Source organism: Lonchura striata, chromosome 1 (assembly GCF_046129695.1).
Source record: "Lonchura striata isolate bLonStr1 chromosome 1, bLonStr1.mat, whole genome shotgun sequence".
In the NCBI taxonomy this organism is placed as follows: domain Eukaryota; kingdom Metazoa; phylum Chordata; class Aves; order Passeriformes; family Estrildidae; genus Lonchura; species Lonchura striata.
This window is the reverse complement of record NC_134603.1, coordinates 111,224,455-111,250,321: the sequence shown is the minus strand read 5'-3', so window position 1 is coordinate 111,250,321 and position 25,867 is coordinate 111,224,455. Positions and strand designations below refer to the sequence as shown.

At 40.4% G+C, this 25,867-nt stretch overlaps 1 protein-coding gene across 1 annotated transcript; it reads right to left on the bottom strand.

Annotated features, from left to right (window-relative positions):
- Positions 1-2,522: 2,522 nt before the first annotated feature.
- On the bottom strand, positions 2,523-9,125 carry RP9 (RP9 pre-mRNA splicing factor). The gene is made up of 6 exons (XM_021553260.3): positions 8,886-9,125; positions 7,190-7,220; positions 6,292-6,421; positions 5,890-5,981; positions 4,401-4,462; positions 2,523-3,322 (listed from the first exon to the last, which is right to left on the bottom strand). The coding sequence occupies exons 1-6, from the start codon at positions 9,083-9,085 to the stop codon at positions 3,103-3,105; spliced, it is 735 nt and encodes a 244-aa protein (XP_021408935.1). The 5' UTR covers positions 9,086-9,125; the 3' UTR covers positions 2,523-3,102.
- Between the last annotated feature and the right edge of the window lie 16,742 nt (positions 9,126-25,867).

Here is a 25,867-nt window from a genome sequence, read left to right as displayed (position 1 = left end):
TCTGTATTGTAATATTCAGTTTGGTAGCACCTGGATGGCATGATTTTTTTTTTTCCCTTTTACAGTGTCTGGTGTTCTGCCTTATACTGGAAAATATTAACCACAGGTTTTTCTATTAAAATTAAACAAAGGCAGATCAGAGCCAATGGCAAAAAAAAAAAAAAACCAACCAAAAAAAACACAAAAAGCTTGTAACACTCATGGGATGCTAACTGAAGGCATACTAAGGAAAAACAAATTCATTCTTTTTTTTAGAGTACTTAACTTCCCCTGACTTGCTGCTACTGGCTGTCTCACTCAAAAAGACTATAAACCCCAATTAATGAATAGCCAAAGAAATAAACAAAAATATTAGTATTTTACCTGAACTACCTTTCTTACAGAAATGATACAGAGTATTAAGATAAAAGACCTGGGAAGCTGTATTGCCTTTGGGGGTTGTTTTAGCTGCATTTAACACTTATTTAGCTTTGTGGGACTATATAATTATGTTATTACTATCACTTGGACTTCAACGGAATGTTCAAATGGAAATACATGACTATAAAGAAGGCCAGGAAAAAATGTTTTTTGAACAAAAACTTTCAATAGTTATGATTTAAAAATAAGGCTAATCAGTTTTTCAAAACCTTTCTATTCTGCTTTTGGGGTTTACTTCTACATAGAACTGTTTTCCATTAATCTAAAGGGGTGTTGGTATTTATCTTGTCTATGTATTTTAAAAAGACTTATCTTAAATGACAGCTTTGGCACTGTTTAAAATGCCAAATGATGATGTGAATCATAGTTGTCAGCACTCTAGCCCGAGCTGTTAAAAGAGCACCTATAAATCTTAAGTCTATTGAAACTGTTAAATTTTGAAATGCTACTTTTATGAGTTGCAGTAAAGACCTACATGGGATATGACAAGGGCTTATGAAACTGGAAATGATATAGAGAGAACAAATAGGAATCAGTTACATACCTTCCAGTGTAAGATGAAAGGCGTGTGAAATGAAACTAGTACGAAGCAGTGTGAAAGCCAATTGCTACAGATCAATAAATAAGAAGAATTCATTGCTAAGGAAAATGGCAAGGTTTATAAACAGTGAGTGAATATAAAATAAAATACATATCCAAGGCCACTAAATACTAAAATCTAACCCACCATTCTAAGTATCTTCACCATAGGTACTCTCATTTCAATTAAGTAACAGACATAATAGCAGAGCTTGCACTGCTCTGCTGTGGAGGTATGTTCTATTAACCATGATTGGGAAGAGAGTGATATAACAGACCTTTAGTCAGGCATAGAAAAGTGATTTGGCATCTCAAACATTTAAATTAGATTTGATACAAGTTAGAAATGGTCTCCTAATGTATTTTTCTTAATTGTTGAAATCATAAACCCTGATAGAAAGAGAGAGTTCCATTAACAAGGAAGGGGATTGCAAAGAAAAAAACTGTTTTTGTTAAATTAATCTTCACAACAATCTTAAATAACAAAAGCTGAAGTAACTAAAGAGGTGTTAAGTTAGCCCTGCTCTAGACAAGCCAGAGTAAGAGTTCTTTTGGAATGCATCTTCAATATCAGGCTTCCAGCATCTGTTCAATAATCTATAAATGCATTAATCTCAGCACCAAGTGTGGCAATACAGGAATCCTAGAATGGTTTGGGTTGGAAGGGGCTGTAAATATCATCTAGTTTCAGCCCCTTGCCACAGACAGGGCCACCTCCTGCTAGGCCAGGTTGCTCAGAGCCCTGTCCAACCAGGTCAAGAGAATCGGTTCATTATAAATCTCCCCATTGCTATTTCAGCTGTTAAATCTTTGTCTGGTGAAAGAAAAATGGCCTTAGATATTTGATGCTGCTGATATATGGGACTACTGTGAATCACCAGTAAATCCCATCACAGGGAAATCTGCTAAATACAAGTGAAAATACAACTTTACCTCCAAGGTCTGGGAATATAATACAGAAACTTTCTGTAAGTAGGCCTTACTTATCCTGTTTTTCCTCAGAACATATTGTGAATGACTGGCAAGGAATGGGGAGTTATTTTTACTAAATCACTCTTAAGACACGTAGGAGGGAGAAAAAAACATTTTAATTTATACATTCCCTTGTCCTCTCTTCCAAAGCTTTGAAGAAAATAAAAAAATAGCTGCATTGTAGTCTATGGTTCCTTGAATTTGCTGTTAATGTCCACTCTGCAGTATTAGAGCTGTATCATATCTCCCTCAACTTGTATCAAAACAACTGATACTGCAGAATATGCAAAAAATCATCTTTTTAATTTCTTACAATGAACCCCCCTTTTAAAATAACTAAACCTACTACCTCTTTACAGTTAAGTTGAATATTTAACATCATTACACTTGGCTCCCACTTCTATGGTTTAGATGCTGTAGATGTTTCACTTTAGGTGTTTCAGAACTGTGCATTAATGATGGTGATACTGAGATTTTATTACACACACACACAAAAAAAAAAAAACCCCCCGAAAAAAAAACCCCAAAAAAAAAACCAACAAAAACTCAAGTCTTCTTGATGCTGCAATTTTGTCTCGAAGTAAATCCCCTTGATTACCTTTTTTCCCCTGCAGCAGAACTCTTTATTTCCCTAGCTGCCAATATTAGGATAAGTACACAGAACTTCAGCAAGTATGCGCAGAAGAAAATACAGTACAAGCACTGTAAGGGAACCCTCAGTGCTCTGCATGGTGCAATGTGCAGTCCTGTTACAATGAGGCTTTGTATATAACAAAGTAACTTCATGGAGTAAAGACACTTCAACAGACAGTCTGCTACAGGTTTGTCAGTAATCCCTTGGTGGTTGCTGCTTTCTGCTGCTGGTCACAGGCAGCAATGCAGAGGCCCCATCTGCCCAAGCTGGATGAGTCTCAGCATGGGTTTTACAGCACAAAGATATGGTTTAAAGCAGCTTTCTTCTTTCTGGCTGCAGAGGGGCAGAAGTGGATGCCAGTGTAGGAAGCTGTATGCATACACATGTATGTTCCAAGTTTAATAAAGCCCTTTCTGGTGTTTTCCTCCTCATTCTTTGGATCTTTCTTCGCAGTTCACAAGTAGAGAGGTCAATGAGCATGCAGCAGGTGACTGCTGTCAGTCAGACTCTGACTTGTCATTTGATTTGGATAATTTACGCTTCCTCTTTTTCTTCTTCTTCTTTTCTTTCTTTTTCTTTTCCTTTTTTCTCTTTTTTTTCTTGTGTTTATGGTCTGAGGAAGTGGAGCTGCTGCCATCTTCATCATCCTCATCACTGTCATCACTGCTATCAGATTCTGAGGTAGAGTCCTCCAGGAGCTGCTTCAGTTGCTGTATCCTGAGTTTAAAACATGTGAATGAAAATCCCTTCTAGCTCATCCTCCCTCCCTAGCTTTTGTCTTTCCTTCCTGGCTTGAGAAATGGTTGAGCTGCATGCGAAGGGCAGAGGAACACTTCCTCTTTTGCGTAATTACACTCTTCTTACAGATAATATCATGGACTGATAAAAGCAACTCCTCTGAGGCAAGCAGATGTTCTGCTTTCAGGGACTTTCCATCCCATTGGATAGGAAAGGCCAACTAGCTTATTGGCTTATTTATGTGTGCAAAATAATAAGGCAACAGCTATCACCAGCCCTAGTGATAAGAAGTTCTGCCCCATGCTTATGCCTAAGGAGGCATACTGGGATTAGGATATGACATTCATTGCCTTGCTGATACAGAGAAGATGTCAGTGAAGCTGACAAAGTAGGCTCTAACTGGATGCTGAAAGGCATTTTTCCTTTGAACTTTCAAGGATTACTGGCAAATAGGGACAAGGTATTTGCTTATTTCATTGTTGTCTGTACCCTCTTCAAGGATTCCTCTCCAAGAGTGATGCTCTATAGGCTACCTATAGTTTGTTCAGTTATCCCACTGAAACAGTTCAAGCAAGAAAGCATCAAAAACTGCCTCTTTATGTACTAAATAATGACTTCACAAAAGCAGCAATATCAGATGCCTAGAACTAGCTTTCTAAACCCCCCTTTCATTTCTACTGAAAACATTCTGACAAACCAAATTCTAGAAAACATCTCCGTGAAGTCAGTGAAAGAAAAAAAATAAATCAAACTGTTTTTTCTGGCCTAAACCAAAAGCACACCTAAGTACCTCAGTATTATGGTATAAATGCATACAACTGCTCTTTAAACTTTGTTTTGGGGAAAATACAAAAGCTAAAGAATTGAAGTGATTGGAAGTACTTGAGTGATTATTTAGAAAGTAGAAATGCATTAATCTGTCAACATAAAGAAACTGCCATTAAAAAAATGTTCTGCGATACAAATAATCTTCTATATAAAGGTCACCTATACATTAGTGCCACATTGTCAAAATAAAAACTAAATTGAAAATGCTGTTTACTACAGACACACTCACCTCTTTTCTTTTTCATGACGCTTATTTTCCCTTATTATATCATACATTGGATCTTCATGTGCCTTTAAAATAGAAAACAGGAAATTCAATGGTTTTATTTCCTAAAAAAAAGGAACCAAAGCAACCAAATGCAAGAGGCTTTTATCAAAAGATGGAATATACTTAGCAAGCTCTTAATTCACTGTCAGACTTAGCACTGTTCACCTGAACTGGTGTATTTGCTTTAGGGAAAGGTTATCTAGCTACATCTCCAAAGAAGGGGACTCTCCTTAGGTATGCATCTCCCTACCTCTCCAATCACAGCCAACTATGACAATCCCATACGTAATCTGTGGAAATAGCCAGACTTAGACAGAATACTCAAGTTCAAAATAATGATCTGTACCCTTACAGCTCATTTAAAAAAACCTGGATATACACAAACAGGAATACAGAAGAAAGGAATATAAGATATGGATAATGAAGTTGTTCTATCATGCTATGCACTACCATTACTGGTTCTAAAATCAAATTAAATGGCCACTGCAGCAAAAGATAGCTGTGAAGGAAGACAGCAAATAAACTTTGCAGACGTTTAAGGTGGGTTCATGCCATGCAAGAATGCAGAAAAAAGGTGGGGTGGTAATTTCTGTTGGAAAATTAAGCAAACAAGTCCAGCTGAGAGGAGAGAAGGCCGATGCTGACCAGAGGTGGGAACTGAAATTTCAGGAGCAAATGAAAGACGTTGGGAATGCACTATGAAGGGCCTTGGACATACAACAAAGAGTTTAATGCAACAAAGAAGCCTGAGGGAAAATGAAGACTAGAGGCAATCTGGTCATGGGGAAAGGGCTAAAAATACTCTTTGCAGTTGCATACAATCGGTACAAATTCAGAACTTGGACAGACTAAGTCAAGATTATATTTTTCAAGGACAGAAATGGGGACTTAAGACATGAAGTGATGACAGCTTGAAATATAGGTCAATGATGCAGAGCAACAGAAATAGTTAAAGAGATCACACAGGAAGAATCTGCAGAACTGATATGTAGCTTCATGCAGCAAGAGATCAGACCTGTACACAATGACTGGATAACAGACCTAGACAACAGCATTCATTATGTGCTTGGTCACAGTGAGAGCAGAAGGCTTTGAAGCAGCTGTAATGTGGGCAGCTCAAGCTTGACTAAACATTTTTTGTTATGTTGACATTTTAATCACACACACAAAAAAGAATATAACGATTGAAACAGGTTCTTGAAGATTTCCAATTTGTATGTAAAAATTATTAATTTTCCTCTTGAAGAGTAGATTTTCTGCAAAGTAGTCAAACATCCAACCACACTTGTAGCTTTTTCCTTATTAGGAGATTTTTGGCATCTATGTTATACTAGAGACAGAGAAAAAGTCCTTAATAAGGCATCATCTAACAGGCTTATCTTCAGTTGCAAGATTATGCATTATTGGTACTAAAAAATACAAGCAGTAATACTACAATATTGGTACTCACTACTCTAAATTGTTCCAATTTCTGATTGCCTTTAATAAAGAATGGGCATTCCTTATCTCCTGTTCTGTGTCCATAACGTTTACATCTCCAACCTTTAAAAAAAAAAAAAAAAAGCAGCAGTGAATTACAGATCAGAAGAAGCACAAAATGCCAAAACCACATTTCTGCAAAATATTTTCAATCTGTTGGAAGAAACAGAGAAATACAACCACTATGTTGATAAATGTAATGTCCATAAAATACTAGGCTATTACAGCCTTCAAGATACTGTTTCCTTTTCTATCAGTATGATGTCAATCTACGTGGACTTCATCATCTGTCCGCCAGACATTCTGCCCTCCCCCAGCGCAAACAGATGGATATATGACAGTCCAATGACATCTGGAATATTTTCAGCCTTACACTGCATAACTTTGACTTCTTTTCCCAAAGGCATCCAAAGCCCTTTTGTTGGGGCATGTGCCAGGAATTCTCGTGCACTTTCATTGCCTGGTACATCAGGTATGCAGTCTTCTGGTTTTGTTTCATTCTCCTTCAAAAAAAAAGCAGAAAGATAAGGACAATAATATAACTTCCTTTTTTTAAATTTGCAAGAATTAATATTTCAAGTTCACAGACTTTCACATAACAGGAAACATATTTGTCCCATTACCTTTTTTCCTTGTAAGACACAAAGGATCTAAAATAATTGACCCTTTCCTTTTTTTCCCACCCTGGAATTTTGCAGCCAGAACTTTTCTGCACAGGAATTTCAATCCTTCCCATCCATTTTAGTAATTTATCTGAATAAATAATAGAAATGAAAGCTTTACACAAAACAGAGACTTTGCTGTCTTCTTCCTGCTAGAAAGACATAACAATTACAAGGAAGCCTTTACAACACTGAGCAGTTATTTTTTAGGTTAAAAACATTACTTTATGGCTTAGGTATACAAATTTGGTAAAAGTAATGATCGTGATGAAAGAATCATTTTGGCCTAAGCAATAGGGAGGAATCCTGAAAAGATGTCATTCAAACCAAAAGTCTGCTTCCCATAAATGGCTCCCCTCTATCCACACTATTAAATACTGCATGAAGTATGCTAAGAGATGATGAAAGACCTGGTCTCCTATCTGATCCTGGACATTTCACTCTGGATTACCAAGACAAAGTGGTCAGTGCAATGATTCTCTGAGTTTTTCCTAGGAAGCACTTACTTCTCTCTGTAATTTATATAGATAACGTGGACACTTAAACACCTAAAGAACATGTTTTGTGAAAATCCCTCATAATCCTAGAAAATAACTACTTTTTACCAACCTTAATTAGCCCAGGGGGAGGTTTCTCATAGCTGAAAAGCAACAGAAATATTATTACTCTGCAGCTTAGCACAAACAAGTAAATTGAAAAAATACTTTTTTTTTTCAGTGGTATTGAGTTAAAGCCTTCAGCTCATATTTTTCCTAAAATTTTGCCCTATATAACTTATATAAAGTTATAACTAAGAACTACAGGAGAACATGGATACAGCAAGCTGAGAGACAGCATTTATCATATTAGTACACGTTTCCTGCAAACATCCTTCAGATTCTTGTTCTTGTGGGAGCACAACCACTTCCTGGGGATATGTAGTACACTTGATTTAGCTTCAGTTACCATACGTGCGTAATTCTCTCCTCTTTTTCTGCTGCACCCCTCCCTGAGGTCTCCAAACTTCTTTAGTCCAGCACTGCTGAATCACAGACACAGCCAGCTGAAATTGTCAAGTCAGACAGTTCCTTACATCTAGCTTTGCAGCCAAACCTAATGCATAATAATTTCATCATCTTCTGTGCACTAAACCTAAAGACAGAACCCTACTGACCAAAGTATCGTATTTTCTGCAGCATTTCTTTGGGGCTAACAATAGATAAAACATTTGTTAACATCCAGGTAGCAAACAGGTACTACATCGAGCACACAGCAAATGAGAAAATGCATGTGCTAAGGAATTAAATGCCAACGCAATACAAAATGGTCTGGGAGATAAAGAATACACATTACTTAGAAAGATGCAGGTCTGGTCTGTGTAACTGGATTTGTATTGGCTATTTTTCCCCCTCAAATCTCATCTGTATTTAAACAGATACAACATCTCCTGCAAACTGCCGTCTTAGTGAAAGCGTAGAGTTATCTTAGAAGAGAATGGAGATCTAGAGATTTTTTGGGGGGATTGTTTTTCAATGAAACAAGAACAGCACTGTGCAAGTCCAGAGTCCTGAAACCATCTGCATTATGAAGACTCTTTTCAACAGGACTTTCCAGACATAACCCACATATTACCTCAGCAGGACACAAAACAAGTGTCCTGGCTGTGCATAATTTTAAGCCATAAATTTGATGGCATAGGTGATATTTGATTGGCTGAGCTGTGCACACACAGACACCCCTACATGTCTATAGGACTGCCAGGCACAATCATCCTAATACAATAAGAACAGAAGGGTGGGTAAAGTGCATTCATCCCATCTTTATAACAATAACTTCGGAGTGCTTTTTGATGCATTTAATAACAAACTGATTTTCACTTGCACGGGGAAAAGAAAAAAACAAAATCATGTTCTTGTATACCTTCTGACATTTTTATTCCATTAAAACATTTATTCCTTTTCAGCGAAATAACATAAACTTTTTACAGCACCTTTTTTTAATCCAAATTTATTTTTCTTTCTTTCCTTCTTTTTTTTTTTCAGTCCATTCTGAAAAAAACGGACTGAATATGCTGCATATGTCAGACTCGGAGGGACGCGGGAGAGCCCCTTCTGTCCCCCAAGCCCTTCCTAAGTCACCAAGCAACTAAGCAAGTGGACCCGGATCCTTCTACCAACTCACCCCTAAGGGTGCAGGCGAAAAATAATCACCACCCCCCAAAAACCCCAAACCCTGCACCGCAAACGAGCCCCAAATTCCGGCGGGGTGTGCTCAGGGCAGAGGCGGGGCGGGAGCCGCGGGCAGCCTCCCCTCCTCCGCTCCTTACAAAGACTCCAGGTGCTGGATCTTCTGCAGCTGCTGCGCCTCCTGCCTCTTCCGCTTCCTCTCATGCCGCTCCTGGCTCCTGCCGCCGCTCGCCGCGGGCTCCACATGGCTCCTGGCCCTCGCCTGGCTGCCCCTCACCGCCTCCTCCTCGGCTCCCTCCTCCTCGTCCTGCCCCTGGCCCCGGGGCGCCCGCTGGGCCATGGGCGCGGCGGCCAGAGCCGCGGCGGACGGCGCGGCCCCGGCGCCGCCCCCGGCCCGCCCTCCCCCCCGCTTCCGGCCCGCCCACCCCGCTTCCGGCCCACTCGCCCACCCCGCTTCCGGCCCACTCGCCCACCCCGCTTCCGGCCCGCCCTCCCACCCCGCTTCCGGCCCGCCCTCCCACCCCGCTTCCGGCCCGCCCTCCCTCCCATCCCACTTCCGGTCCGCTCTCCCACCCCGCTTCCGGCCGCGCCCACTTCCTGCAGCGTCCGCGCCGCCGCCGCCCCGCCCTCACGGGGCCGCCCGAGCGCGGGGCTGCCCCGCCGCGGACTCGGGCAACCCGGCTCCCTACCGCGGGTTAGGAATAATGTGCGGACAAAACAAAACAAAACAACAACAAAAAAACCCAAAAAACCCACAAAAACCCAAACAAACAAAGAAAAAAACCCACCAACGTCCCAGTCGTTCCTGCCACCGTCTCACCTGCACTGCTGCATCCAGCTCTGGGGGGCCCAGCACAGGAAGGATATAAAACTGCTGGAACAAGTTCAGAGGAGGCCGCGAACTTGATTAGAGGGATGGAGCGCCTTTCCTGTGAGGAAAGGCTTGGAGAATTGGGATTGTTGAGCCTGGAGGAGGCCCTGGGATGACTTAACTGTGGCCTTCAGAACCTGAAGGGAGCTACAAGAAAACTAGAGAGTAACTTTACACAAGGGTGTGTAGTGACAGGACAAAAGGGAGTGGATTGAAATATAGTAAGTTTAGATTAGATTATGGGAAGAAGTTCTTTACTGTGACGGTGGTGAGGTCTCTGCACAGGTTGCCCAGAAAAATTGTGTCTGCTCCATCCCTGGCAGTCTTCAAGGCTGGGTTTGATGGGGCTCCGAGCAGTCTTGCCTGGTGGAAGTGTCCCTGCCCATGTAAGGAGGTTGGAACTAGGTGATCTGTAAGGTCCCTTCCAACTCAAAGCCTTCTGTGATTGATGCACCAGGACTGAGAGGTGTATGGACACACGTGGAGGAGCATGGCAGTGGGCAGGCTATGAGGTGTCAGGAAGCTGGTGTCTCCAGGGTGGAGGGAAGGCTGATGGGGTTACTTCCCTGTCCAAGTTGAGGATGCAGCTGAGGGGACTCTAAGGTTGGGGAAAGGGACTGGGTATGCAAGGAGGGCCCCATCATGGTGCTCACTGGGCATTCTTTACTGTGAGGGTGGCAAGGTACTGGAACAGGCTGCCCAGGGAAATTGTGGATGCCCCATTTCTAGAAGTGCCCAAAGCCAGGCTGGATGGAGCACTGAGCAACCTGATGTAGTGAAAGGTGTCACTGCCCATGGCAAGGGAATTGCAGCTAGATGATCTTAAAGGTCCTATCCAACCAAAACATTCTCTGGTGCTATGATTTGATGTTTGCCAGTGACCAAAGTATATGTCGCTGCAGGGTGGAGAAGGTCAGCATCCAAGCTAAAACACTGAGTTTGATTTGGTTTCTCTCTTTTTTTTTATTTTTTTTTTTTTTTCTTAAGGGGTGGGTTGCTGTCTCAGAAGGTACGTGTTGGTTACAGGGCAAGGTTCTAATGCCAAAAAGCCTCTAAATAGAGACTTTATTTTGGAAGCAAACCCAGCAAGGTCTGACTAGGGCCATGCTGCTGTGGTGGGACCTAGCTGACAAGCCAAGGGCAACCTGCTGTTCAGTTTATGAGCACCACTGGAGAGGCCAATCTACCCCCAGGCTTTGCAGTTTCCTGCCTTGGCCGTGATCTGTCTATTGGAGAATGAGCAGCAGAGGTAGATTGGTATTGGGAAAGCAAAGTTTAAATTTCTACTTTTGTTTCATGCTGAAGTTCAAGGGCACGTGAGATTTTGGGAATTGCTTAAGGGCTGAATGAAACGTGAAAAATATATCTTAGAAGTCCAGGAATTGAAGGTGTTTTAAACTGTGATGTTTGCAGTGCTTCAAAAGTGTACATCAAAGGCAAAGTATGGCAATTGCTATTACAGCACCCTGTGATTTCTGAAGTGCAGTAAGACAAACATGGTCCTGAGAATGCCTATCTGTTACAAGGTAAAAAGCAATCTTATACATTATTAACAATGTAATATTGTTAATCAAGCACTACTTTAATATTACTTTAGCTTTTACTTGGTAAAACCTTATCTGGGATGAACTTTCATGTGTCATGTTTCTCACTTGCATTCAGCTAAGTGGCTGCCATTGTAACTTCAGATCTCAGGAAACTATTTTTGTCCAATTAATTGTCACAGTCCATTTCAAGGCAAAAAGTGCTTATTTTAATGCTTAAACAAAATAATCTAGGTTTTGCAAGTTATGACATAATATACACTATTGATGAAGATTTTTATTTCATGCACCAGATTTTGTAGGTTGACTGGCCCTGAAAAGAGAGCAGCGGCCATTCTTCCACAGAACACTCAGCAGCAAAGCAACATAACCTTGCACATACGCTTATCAACCTGCTCTACATAAAGTAATTCCAACCTATCCATCTGGCTGAGATGTTTTGAGTAAATAATTTCCAGTCCAGGTTTGTAGACAGCTTGTGTATTTTCCTTAGCAGTGTGCCTTTGGGAGTAGCCTTTCCTTGGACCTAAACTCGAACAGGCTGAATTGCTGGCATGTCTTGAAAAGGCAGATCACAGCTGACTCGAGGTGCAAAACTCCATTAAGACCTCTTGTCTAAAGGCTTAGAGGCAAAATCAGTTTATTTGCAAATCTGAGTTAAGTATCTGTGTATGAGGCAAATGCAAGGTGATATAGTTTAATATAATCGACTGTGAAGCAGGTTAATTAGATGACTTGATGCTTGCTGGAGGCTAAGAGATTTGCTGCTGTGCCACTCCTAGCATGTGGGAACATGTCAAATTGCAATCACTCCCTTACATGGTCACATATCTTCAAGCAACAAGTGAGGTAGGAGAAATATTTTTAGGTGTTGCAGTTATATTTAAAATGTCTGAAAGAACTTAGGTGAGACATATTATCAAAATTTCACACTATTTAGACAAATGGCAATAGTTACTAACTATTACTAATAGTTAGAGACAAGCTGGACTGATGCCTACTAAATACAGACTTTATGTTGGACACAAACTGAAATGATATAATAGAGTTTTTTGGCCCCCCTTTCAGGCCAGTGTTGTTATTTTCAAGTGTCTTTTTACTTCACTTTTTCAAACCAACAGAGTAGTCAGATTCTGAAACAGCTTTCCAGTGTGATAGGACAGTGACAGAAAACCTAATATAATTCCTAGATGCAGTGTTTCCAGTTCATTAATGGTATTCTGTGAAAGATCGGAGAGATGTGTGCAATAGCAAAAGAGACAAGAGTTCTCCAGAGACCCTGCCAGTCTCGCTTTCATACTTTTGACTGTCCTCTCTTGGCTGAAGTAAGAAGACTTCTGCCAGTTTGGAGAAGGTAAGGGCCTGGCTTACATGACCTCAGATTCGATGACTTCAGCCTTGACAGAATAATTGGCACAAATTCAGGACTGAAGTGAATGGACTCCACTCAACTCAAGAAGTTTGGGGTTCCAATAGAGACAGAAGAACAGATCACAGTATATATAATCCCCTTCTTACCATTAGTCAATGGACTCTTGGCTGTGTTCTTTGCAACACCCAGGCAGTAATTTCTGATCATATCAGGACATTTGGATGTCATATTTACTGCAATAACTTAATGGGGCACACAGGAGGTAAAATTTGATGATACATAAGCCTACCCAGATACAGTGGTTTAAATGTGTTCTTCAGTTTGGTACAAATAATTTTCAGTGCATTTTCTCATCTGTCTTGGAAATGAACTTTATCACTTTATTACCTGTCTTAGAAATACCAAGGTCAGGCTTTTTTAGTGAGAGCAGATTATTTCAGGTTGTAGATAGCTCCAAAATTTCTTTTTTTCCTCCTTTGCTGAAAGAAACCCTGGATTCCTATGTTGCACACTTACCCAAAACGGCAATTGCTTTCATATCAATCCTTAGGAAAGATCCAAACAAAACAAATTGTGAAAAGGAGGGAATGAAAAATAATTTTTATTTTAATTTCTATTTATTCCGAAGCAAAGGTGCTTAATATCTCTAAATTGCTTAAATCCATTCTATTTAAAAGATTTCTATTAACTGAGGATCTGGTTCCTGGTACTTAGAAGGGTATTTATTTGAAGTTGGGGGGTGGGATTCTTTTTTTCCTTTACATGAATTTAGTGCTTCAGACATTTCAAGAAGTTATTTTTTTGGGGAAATGTTATCTTACAAGTGGTGTCATTCCAGCTTCATCCAAGCATCTGAGCAGAACCATTAACTGCTGTTGCAGTGTAAAGTATCCGAAAAGCCATTATTTTTCATGGTATCCACTACAATTTTATAATGTTTCAGCTACAGGCTATAATACTGGGATCAAATGAATTTACATCTATGTCATCCCATGGGCATCAGTATTCCTGTGAGAGTATAGCCCTGGCAGAATGTCAGCCAGTCTGTTTCTCTCCATTTTTGGCTGGCTGGAGCTTTGGGCCAGGATCTGTTTCTGATTATGTGTCAGATATTACGCATGAGAGAGGAATCCAGAACCATGTTAGTGTTAACTTCGTGGGAAGTTAAGCACCTCCTAATGGAATCCAGAAGAAGCAGATCTGAGCAGGCTAAGCAGAGCACAGTCTAAATCCAGCATGGCCAGCCCATGGCTGCCTGAAGCTAGATGGAGACATTTAGAACAGAGTGAGTCTAAGCTCTGGATCACTTCTTACCACAAGGAAAGCTACCTCAGAACAGCAGTGGCCCTTTAGCCACCTGGGAACCTCAGCTATTAGGAGAGGTGCTGACATCCTTTCTTACAGAGAAAAGTTTTGTCTGAAGTGGAAATGCTGGCAGTTGCTTTTGATACTAATTTAGCAATTAGAAAATTTGGTTCCCTCCTTGGTTTGGGTATTCAGTGATGGTAGGTTCTGGTCACTGGGATAAAATACCCTGTAAGCATCAGGCTAACAGCTGCATCAGTGGGGACCATCCACCTTTTATATTGCACTCTTTGGAAGCAGTAGAGAAAAGCATTTGAGATTCATGGGGCCAGAAAGACAAGTGTGTTTGAATTTTCACTGTGAGTATACTAGGAGGAATGCCCATCCAACAATGGAAACTGTACTTCTTTCTGTGAAATACAAAATTTATACTCTAAGCAGGGACCAGAGCCCTGTTCTTCCCTGTTTAGCATCATTGCACCAGGTGACAATGTTGTGCTCCTAGCTCCTGCTTCTCAGATTAATCTCATATTTATGACAATACTGCACAGCAGTGAAGTATTCCTACACAACTGAGCCTTTACTGTGGTGTTTGCTGCCCTATGTCATCACAGGAAAGGAATGAGTGAGTGGTATGACCCAGTTATTGAGAGATGCCTCACCAGAATGTACTAACCAGCCTTACCTCTGTTAAACTTGAAATTAGCATCTTTATGTTGCAAATTCTTCTCTTCTGTGCTTACTTTGAGTTCCTGATGTGGTGGTTTATCTTGTAGCAAGTTCCTTCTGAGGCCTTGACAGTGTTTGAGACAGGTGGTTGTGATTTTTAAGCCTCTTACAGGCAGCAAATGTCTGAAAGAACATGATGGCCACAGCTGCATTTTGTACAGTTCTGATCCTGTTGGTATTTGCTACTATTTGTACATGTCCACAGGGATAAGCCTTTTAGGAAAATTGGGCAGAAGAACATCAAACCTGCATCAAAGCTGGATTCAAACCAAGCACAGGTGTGAACCAAGCATTTAATTGTTCATTTCTATAAAGACTAGGTTACTATGTAGTTTATTCAAAAGTGTGCACTTGCAGGGAAGTTTTATAGCTAAGGAAGCATCTCTGGAAGTTTTATAGCTAAGGAAGCATCTCTGGAAAGTCATTGAGGCAAGTGATTTGAACTGCAGTTTTAGTTTGAAGTCCCTTGAACAACTACATCCCATTTTAAGAACTCAAATATTTTTATTGGATCCATCTCAAAGTCTGATAAGCTGGAATTTATAAGAGGAATATGTGTCTTTCTTTTTGTAAATTCTGTCCTCCAGAGCTTTGGTAAGTGATTGCATCGATCAACTCCCTCCATCCTTCTCTGGAGATACCGTCTTATTTATCACTTGGAGTTTGTAAAGTCACCTGCTCCATCAAAAGTGTAATGCATACCATCTCTTCAAGCTACCACTCAGTGAAAATAATCTTTCTTCAATCTTTCTTCATTATTTTAATTCACTTAAATCTTTAAAGACATGGAATCATTGAATAACTTACATTTTTAATTGGTTTTTGCCTTCCCCCCCAATCTTTATAAATAAATACAAATAATTGTATTTAGTCCCAGACATTTTGCTTTGTGCCATTTGCATTTTTTTTTCAGGAAGGTAAGAATTGTCATATTTGATGAGTGTATATTTGTGTAGTACACTCTTGATAGAGCATCGTACCTCTGTGTATATGCTGACATTGACTCATGGAATCATTAAGGTTGGAAAGACCTCCAAGATTACTGAGTCCATCTTTAGACTGATCTTGGCCTTGTCAGCCAGACCAGAGGACTAAGTGTCATGTCCAGTTGTTTTTTGTACACCTCCTGGGATGGTGACTCCACCACCTGCCTGAGCAGCCTGTTCCAATGCTTGACCTCCCTTCCAGAGAAAAAATTCTTCCTGATGTCCAAGTGGAAACTCCCCTAGCACAGCTTGAGGCTGTGTCCTCTCATTCTATCACTTATTGCCTAGGAGAAGAGACCAACCCCCACCTTGCTACAACCTTCTTTCAGGTACTTGTAGAGAACAACATATTGTTTCTTCTGCTAATGGAGAGCTCCAAGTTCATCATTAGAGAGGCAAAGTTTTATTTACCTTCAAGGGAACTTCACCTGGGTAAGGACTGATTCCATTTGGGAGCTGTGTGAGCAATAGGAGCACACAGATGCTAATGGCATGTTATATAACAGTAGGGAAGGGAGATTTTGGCTGACAATCCTTGGACAGTCTCCCAGTGTCTTACAAAACATGCCATCCTTTGTGCGATCACTTGTGCCCAAGCTTAGTGGCCAGGACTTTGGTTTCACAAGAAACAGCCAGATGCAATGAAATCCATAATTCTTTATTTATCTGTTTTTTTACAGATGAGAGTTTGAGTCAGAATCGCTGTAATTTGAAGCCCACATTAGGGGGATGATAATTATTCCAGATTGAATGTTTCTCATCTTAAATGTAAATAAATAAATACATACATATATATATATAATGCGCATATATATATATATATATATATATATAGTGCTTCTTAACCCCTAATGGTTACAGTTTTACTGTCATCAAAGTTGGCAGGAGTTTTGCTACTGACTAAGTAAGAATCAAGGCTAGATTCTTTGCCTGGTAGCCAGTTGGTTTTTGGTTTTTTCACAGCTACAGGAAATTCCTCCTTCTAAGCTTTGGCTATATTCTCAAATCAGTGATTGGTTTACAAGAGCTTTTTCCTTGCAAAAGCAGATTCCTTTCCTGAATTTTGTCTCTATAATATACTGACTGATAAAACAGTTCCCAGTTAAACGATGCCCAGTGTATCAAGTAAAATAGGCATCTTCCGTGCCAGCATCTGTCCTTGGTATGTCCCCTCTAAGCTGCCAACTTTCCAGTGGAACCTAAAAAGGCTCCAGTGTTTACTAATGGGTCACAGAAACTGCAGAAATAATGTGATGAAAAATACAATCTAAAAAGGTGAAGGCAAAGATTCTTGGTTCTGCTTGCCACCTCCATTAAATGGGAAGATCACTTTCACTTGTTAAAGTAGCTGATCTGTTAGTTCCATGCAAAGCAGCTGTTCACACTTTACAGTAGTTTTTTTCAAAACTATCCAGAATTCACAGCTCTTTAGCTTTACTTCCTTGGTCTGCTCACCAACAGCTTTCTAGCTAACTGAAGGAATGGAAACTCACAGTTTTAGACCTTCTTCTTTCCCTGCACATCTCAAGGATAATATTGAAAGAGTAGTGTAGTGCTGGTACAGCAATGAAGCAAGGATTAGTTAAGTAAATTGACCTAGTAGTGTCTCTGACAGGAATGAGAAAAGAATTCTCCTATGGGACAGTTGAAACTCATGCCAAACACACAGAAAGAATGTTTTCCAACTGTGAGCTAGAAATTTCTGTTTCTATTCCATTATCCTAGTATTGCTATGAATGACATCCAGGAACACTCCCTCATAGTTACTTTTCCTTAAAAGTTGCTGTCATCTGTAGTTATATAGATATAGAAATGGATAGATAAATATATCATTATAGATAGAGAAAACCACATTATTTCCTAGTCCACTCTGTATCTAGGCAGATTTGTGCATGGTCTATGCTTCTATTTGTCATTTGTGGAGTGTACAAAAAATAAAATCAATTTAGCATCCCATCCTCTAGCAGGGTTTTCTTCTGCCAGTCTTGCATGATGCTTTTTGGTCATGCTTGAATGAAGTTATAAAGTAATTTCAGTAAAGTACCAGTGTTCTTGCCAAAATATGTAGATGTACAGGTGGTTAGACTGTGTTCATAAAGCATTAGTTAAGCTGTCTGGAAACCACAAGGCAGTAGATTGAAAAAAACAAGGGTGTTTTGGGCCTCCCAAAATGCAAGTACAAGATAAGAAAATTCAAGCACAGGATGGTTACAGAGGTCTTGGGACCATGACACAAAACAGAGACTGTCAACCACAGATAACTGAAGAAATGAACCCATAGAAATTGAGACAATAGATTTTGGGGTTTACCTGCAATATAGGTAAAACCAATAACCTGCAGTAAAGTAGGATGTAACACTGAACTGTGAGCCAACAAGGAAGAAGCAAGCTGACAGACTGGTAGTGATCATGAAAAATGACCCCAAGCAGACCTTGAGTCAGGAGGGGAAAATGCTCAGCATCATTTTCCTGGCAAAGTGAAAGAAGAAATCATCAATATTAGCACTGTAATCAAGGCAAAGAACTTAGGATGCTGACAACTTACTACAACTTACTACAAACCTTGCTGGTTTTATTGATTTTTGAACCCAGTGGAAAGGAGAGCATGAGACCAGAGAAAGGCATAGGTAATATTAACTTTGTGCATAGTCATTCTGATTATATCATTATTGAATTAGCCTCATTTATTAGCTGATTTGGACAACAAATCTTAGCATGATTGTGGCCAGACTCATAATAACAACTCTTTCATTTGCTAAGACTTTAATTCTTGGCTTTATGTTTTTGGAGTGTTTCATTAGTCCACCTAGATTGCATGGGATATTTGGTCTGAACCATAAGGACTCACAGATAAAACTTGACTGGAACAATTAGTTGAGAAGGCAGGCAACAAAGACTGTGACTGTGCTGCAACAGCCCAGCAAACCAGGAATGGGTTCAGAACATGCCCAGCACTCAGAATGATCTTACCAGCTCTAGTCAAATACCTAAGGATTGTTGTGTAATGTAAAAATTCCCAATTTTGTGAGCCTGGGCCTAAAACTCTTCTTTAGTACACATATCAGATGGCTGGAAAAGTTATTGGAATACCACTCTGAAGTTGCTCTAAAGATGGACTCTTCTTTTAAAAACAAGCTCACAGATGCCATAAATATCCAATAAATCTGTGTGAATCTGCTTCCAAAAGAATGCTGATATTTCTAGTAAAAGTGTAGTGTTAGGAGTTGACACCTTAATACATGATTCTTTCTCTCTTGAGAAGCAAAATGTTAATAAAAATTCACACAAGAGTCACTAAATGCGTACTAATTATAGAGAAGATTGCTGCAATCTTCTTGCACCGGACTCCTGGTAAGAACCTGCTTTAATGCTTACACACACACTAATAAGAACCAGTGAGCACTATTTTGTAATACCTACAAACTTCAGGCAGTTCCCAGGGGATTCACATGGGAATATTAATGAAGGAAGGGAAAAATAACATGGTGTCCTGTTTCCAGTTTGCTTAAGCAGTGGCTTCTGGCAGCTACAGCCCTGGTATGTAGAGAAGTGACTGACCTTACTTGCCTCTTTTCCAATCACTTCTGCAAATAATCCTTTTACCCAAGACATGCAAAGTGAGCTTTGTGGTGTGCTCTTTTCAAAATGCAAGCAGGCTGTACCCCTGGTGGAACAGATACCTTTACATTTCAGGAAGATTTGCATAGTTTTTCTGTGCCAAGTTGTTTGCAGATAAACCATTTTCTCTTCTCCTCCCAACAGAAGTAGCTTTCAGAAGGCATTTTATACGGAAAATGCTATAGGCAGGGGATGGGTGGATGTGGGGGTGGAGGTTAGGCTGGAGCTTGGATAAAAGAGTTCTGTCTTTCTGAGCAGGAGTCATACTTCACACCTAATTTGCAAACCAACTTTATTAAGGCAGCTTTGTTTAAAAGAATGTTGGAACAAAACATTATTATTTTTTAATTATAGTGCCGTAACAGTTCTAGCAGACAGAGTACAGATCAAGCACGAAAACTTAAGCATGATATCTTAGTTATCCAATTGTGGCCATTTGCTTTTCAGATCCTAGTGTCCATTGTGCTTCTTGAAAAGCTTTTTGGTCTTCAAATGCTTCAAATGCTTCTGCCTTCCCTTTTGACTGAGTGAAGACCCTTTAATATAGGTATAATAGGCAAACTATCAGTAATTGTTTGATTGTTTTTAATGCATTTAAGGAAACCAGTGTGACCGTTGTTGTAGGAACCACCTCTTTCTGCACAGTTTATGCAATACAATTTTGAGGTTGTTCATGCTGCATTGTGAAGGTTCCATGAGACTCAGTGTTTTGCATTTTGTATGGTGAAGGCTGCAGTTTAGCTTTTTTTTTTTTTTTTGGTGTGCAGTCTCCTAGATAATTTCCGTTGCAGATGTAAACCCCCATTCATTGGGAATTTAGGCCAGTGGACAGCAGGCTTCCTTGCCACTTCTGCATGACACTGTAGCAATCCACAGACCTGTTGTTGAACCATGTGTATCCTTTAGGAATAGGAATCTGTTGTATCCATTAGGAATATCCAAGTCTTTCTGCATTTTAGTATAAGAAGACCATTGTTTCAAAACCATTCTCTGACTTTGTGGGTACCTGCAATATATTTAAAATAGACTTTAGATGAATTTTAATAATTTGTTATCCAACACATTTCTCATTTTGCCTTCAGCTACTTATGTTACATTTGGTATGTCACTTATAACCAGATTTTTTAAATTTTAGCCCCTCCATAGATTAAGTTTTCTGAAAATCTGGTAACTGATTTTCATACTTACTTTGAAATGGTGAGTTTTAACCTCTGTGGTCTCTACGTTCGGTATTTAGTTTTGAAAACCGTTTCTTTTTTGTGAGATGAGGGTGAAGGCATTTTGTTGGAAATACACCTATATTTATCTTGCCTGATAAATGCATGAACAATGAATGGAAATTGGTAATGTTTAAATATATATAGTTGTGAGAAATGGTAGGAGAAGTCATACGCTTAGGGTAGTTTTTATGCAGTTTTACACTGTCAAGTCTGCACTGAGGCCAACACCAGAGCTCTAAGGTAATTAGAAATAGTTTTGCCCGGAGTTGGCTTGCTACAGTTATTTGTTTGTTTCTAGTGGAGTGCAAACTACAGCAGTTGCAGTGCAAACACAAAAGAAGGCGTGACTGATGCCTCGGAAGTGTGCGATCCAGGCCTAAGCTTTTTGACAACTATTTGCCTTACAAACAATAGCAGTGTTGGTGCAAGACAGCAGTCAACTGTAATTTATCCTCGTGTTTGGCTCTTGGGAGCCACTGCCTCGTCTCTGGTGGCAGCAGCCTTTTGTAAGTGCTGTCCAATGGGTTTCCGCTAAAGTGAGCCAGACTTGCTAAATTGCTTGGATACTAATTTAGCGTGGCACATTTGGAATGATGGGCGATTCATAAGCACCGATTAGGACAGCTCTGTTGGTGTATCTCATTATGCTGTGACATCCAGCAAAGAAATTGCTGAGTACCTACGGCAAGTGAGACCCTCCTGGTACGGCAGGGCTTGGAAGAGAGCACTGGTTCACAGTGTTACCGTCTGTTGGTTTCACTTTCCTTAGAACATCCATAGTAGGTGGAACTGCAGATGGATTGGAGCAAGTAAAATGTATCTCAGTATCAGAAATTTAAAGTATATCCATTTCTCTGATGCTCTGTTCTTTATGTTCACTGCTAAATCTCTACCAGTAATAAATCAGGATAAAAACCGAGTGTTAAATAGCCTGTGGAGGTGGCTGAATTGTCCAGCATGACTGTCTGTGAAGAGTGAACTCCATGTCACAATATTTCTCATGAATCACCAAGGAAGAAAAAAGCCCAAATCACCTGTACCAGTTGGTCACCAAAGGCATTTAGGGTCATGTCTGTCCCTTGTGACTCACACCATTGACTATAAATTACATGAAACTAAATCACGTGTGACTGAATTTATATTACAATATTTTTGGTACAAAGAGGTATTTCAGGTTCCAGATGCTCTGGAATAATCATGTAGCTGTATAAAATAGAAATAGTATTTCTTCAAAATCCTGTTTACTAAAACCAGTACTTAATGAGAATGTTTTGTGGTTATAGTTTAACCATATTTCATAGTTAAAACCAGTGTTTCCACTGTTGTTTCAAAATATCTAAAGAGTTTTACAACCTTAGATCTTTAGAAGCAGAAGCTTTTAAATTACAATTAGCTTTTTTTCCCCTTTCTTGAAATACAGTTCAGCAGTGAGAGCACAATGTTTTTTTCACATTAGTTGTAACCCAAAACTATTCTCTAGGAAGCTCCTTAGGATTTTGGAAGAGAGTACATACTGAGGTGAACAGCTGTGGAAAACAGCAGAAGATAAAAAAAATTCAGAATCCCTTGCTACAGTCCCCCAGTAGATTATATGGCCAAAACCAGCAGTATATTTTGATCTTTATGAATATTACCTACCTGTTAAAAGCAGATACATGTTTGTTAAAACTGGATTTTGTATCGGTTCAAGATATTATTTCCATTCTTCTAAATTTTTTTACTTCTAGTATCTTAATTATCTCTAAATTTGCCAGCTGTAATTTCAATGTATCTGCAAGCTGCAGCATTTGACATACTCTTTCTAGGAAAAAAAGGATTACCTCTGTTTTCCTTGATCTATATTTGATGTAGTAATTAGGAAATGTTGCAAATCCTCTCTGTGTTTTTCTGTCTCAGTATGGTATCTTTTTAGAAAACCTCTGGATCGAAGCACAATGCATACATACTTGAGGGCATCCAGGGACTGAACCTTCAGGCCTGTAATCTTAGCAGTGAGAGGGGTAATTGACAACAGTCAGTGGTTAAGTAGTGAGTAAGTCCAACAGCTACTCAGCAGAATTTTTCACCAGTCACAATTCCCCCTGTGTTTATGTGACCAAATGTATTGCAAACATTTTCATTTACATTAGGCCCACCATGTCATGCCTGGTGCTTGGCACATTCCAAGGAGTAGGCAGCACCTCAAGTTACAAAACAGTGGTATCTTGCCTACCTCAGACTCAAGCTGAGGCTTTATTTTCTTTTCTCAAGTTACCATAAATTAATCTTTAATTGAACTGACTCATCAGTATATTCCTCAGCTTTCTCCAGTCCTTCTGAGACATGATTTGTAACAAGTAGTGTATGAAGGAATTTTCTTATCTACCTTCTTGGAGTTTGAACTTCTGGACTTCTCCTCTGTGTAATGCACTGATGGTAATGCTGGTGTGATACAAGGGGAATCAATGAGAGCCGACATTTTACTTCCTTGCCCTTCCAAAAGATTCGGGAACAGCATCAAGTCTATTTTAGATTGATAAAACATAACTCAAAGCTATGAGAGCTGCAGCCCCTTGGACACTACATGAGACACATTGTGTACTCCAAAGGGAGATGCAAAGGCATGAATCCCAGCTCTTTAATCCTCATTTAATGTCTGACCTGTGACTCTCCTGAAAGCTATCTTTTCAGAGGGAGGCTGAACCTCAGCTATACTGTGTTTTAAAGTTCAGAAAGGATGATCCTTCTTCCAGGACCAGCTTTTCTAGGAGGTTCAGGCATGTCTGTGCTTTTCTCTCACCTTTCTCACACTGTGTTAGCCATTGTTATGTGTCAGGCTGACTGAAGAACAGATCTGATAGAGATCAGCATCCCCAGAATGCTTCCAGGGAAGCTTGGTTAGTGTTCAAACAAACTGACATATAAATAAGAATTTGTGTGTGCTTGCCTGTGTATGTGCTTTGGAAAGACAGCAGAATGTTTAAATTGACATTTCTAAGGAAAATACTGCATTTGCACATTTGCTACCTCTGTGAACAAAACTCGGGGGACAAAAGTGTACGCACCTTCCTGGCTGACAGCTGTCTTGATCTCTGTATGAGCTTATGGAGAGGCATATGAGCCATGGGGCAAATGGAACTGAGGCGTGAAACAAGCAGGTTTGGTAGCACAGAAGGGACATTTGGCTCTTTTAGGAGATAATAAAACTGGAAACAGAGCAGTGTTGAGGCAATGGTAATTACATCAGAACTGTTATTGACACAGGTGAAGAATATTGGATTGAAGAATATTTATGCAAATCTGCATAAATATTAAGAGTCCAAGGAATTATTTTGAAAACACAGAACTTCTTAAATAAACATGCAAAAATAAAGATTGTGTCACTGCCTGGCAATAGAAGTACCACATTCAGGGTAAGCTTTATCTTTATGTTGGTTGTATCAACATACTCCAATGGAGAACTATGAGTTCTCCTTGAAAAAATAAATTGTGTCCACATAAACCAACATCAAAAATAAGCAATTTAATTCTAGGCAACTGCCAGACAATTTATATTGCTTGTTTAAAATACCAATTTGGAATGTGCAGTGTGACTGTTTTTGGATGGAGGATGTGATTTGTAATGGCAAATCTTGTTATCTTTAAATAACTGCCCAGTTTGCTAACTTTTTGACTGGTTAGGTCATCAAGTGGCACCCTTTCCCTAGTAATGCATCAATATTGTACAAGAAAATTTTTGAATGCACCTAAAAAACCTTTGACTTGACTGAATCCCTTCTGTTGCTGGGTTGGTACAGCTGGGTGGTAGATGCACAAAAAGTGGGGAACTGGGCCTGTGAGCTGGTGGCTCCCCAGCTGCAATGCTCAGGCACACCCTCTTCCCTGGTTTTCATAGGTTTGCAACCACCCAAGAGTACACTGTGCTTGTCTAATAATTTGTCAATGGCAAAATCTTAGCGTTGGTGTTTTTTATATTATATTCCTTGGGTGCCTGCATTTCCAACTTTATGATAGAAGGTTGTCCCAATCCTTCTATCATAAATTTCTCTGCTTTTCAAAAATACTGTGTCATTTTACTTAATCTTACTTGAGGTTGGTGCTTCACATGCAGATGCTTAGCTTTCCCATCCTTGCTCACTGAAACCAGTTAGAATAACAGAGAAAAAAACCTAAGTTCCTCCTTATCAGCGTGTTCAAGATCAAAAAGAGATGGGAAGGGGATTCCTGGCACACTGGGATGGTGATTCCTTTTGGATGATATGCCAGGTCGGGTTCATGACCACATGAAGAACCTGAACGTACATCAGTCTATGGGGCCTGATGAGATGCATCCCAGAATCCTGAAGGAATTGCCCAATATAGTTGCCAAGCCCCTCTCCATGATATTTGAAAAGTCTTGGCAGCCCATGAAGTCCCAGGTGACAACTTTAAAAAGGGTAGAAAGGAGGACCCTGAGAACTTAGGACCTGTCAGCCTCAACTCCGTGCCTGGGAAGAACATGTAGCACATCCTCCTAAAAGCTGCACTGGGGCATGTGGAAGACAGGGAGGTGATCCAGGACAGCCAGCACGGCTTCACCAGGGCCAGGTCTTGCCTGACCAACCCAGTGGCCTCCTGTGATGGTGTGACTACAGCAGTGGACAAGGTGAGGGCTATGTGTATTGTTTATCTGGACTGCTGTAAAGACTTTGACATGGTTCCTCACAACATCATTCTCCCTAAAGTGGAGACAGATGATCGATTAGTAAGTAGTTGGATGGGTCCCATCTGGTCAATGGCTCGGAGTCCCAATGGACATCAGTGACAAGTGGTGTCCCTCTGAGGTCTGTACTGGGGCCAAGTGCTGTTTAATATCTTCATTAAGGACATTGGTGGAGGGATCAAGTGCACCCTCAGCAAATTTGCAGTTGACACCAATTTGAGTGGTTTGGTTGACACACTCAATGGACAGGATGCCATCCAGAGGAACCTAGACAAGCTGGAGAAGTGGGTCAATGAGAATCTCCTGAGTTTTAACAAGACCAAGTGCAAGATGCTGCACCTGGGTTGGGGCAACCCTTGGTGTCAGCACGGGCTGGGGGATGAACAGATAGAGAACAGCCCTGGGGAGAAGGACTTTGGGGAGCCCATGGATGAGAGGATGGACACAACTCAGCAATGTGCATCTGCAGCCCAGAAAGCCAAATGTGTCCTGGGCTGCATCCAAAGCTGCATGGCCAGCAGGGAAGGGATTCTTTTCCTCTGCTCTGGTGAGACCTCACCTGCAGTGCTGCATCCAGCTCTTGGGTCCCAGCACAGGAAGGACATGGACCTGTTGCAGCAAGTCCAGAGGAAGCCACCAAGACAATTAGAGGGATGGAGCACCTCTTCTATGAGGAAAGGCTTGGGGAGTAGGGATTGTTCAACCTGGAAAAGAGAAGGCTTCAGAGTGGCCTAATTGCAGGCTTCCAGCATCTGAAGGGAACCTACAAGGAAGGATAGAGAAGAACTATTTACAA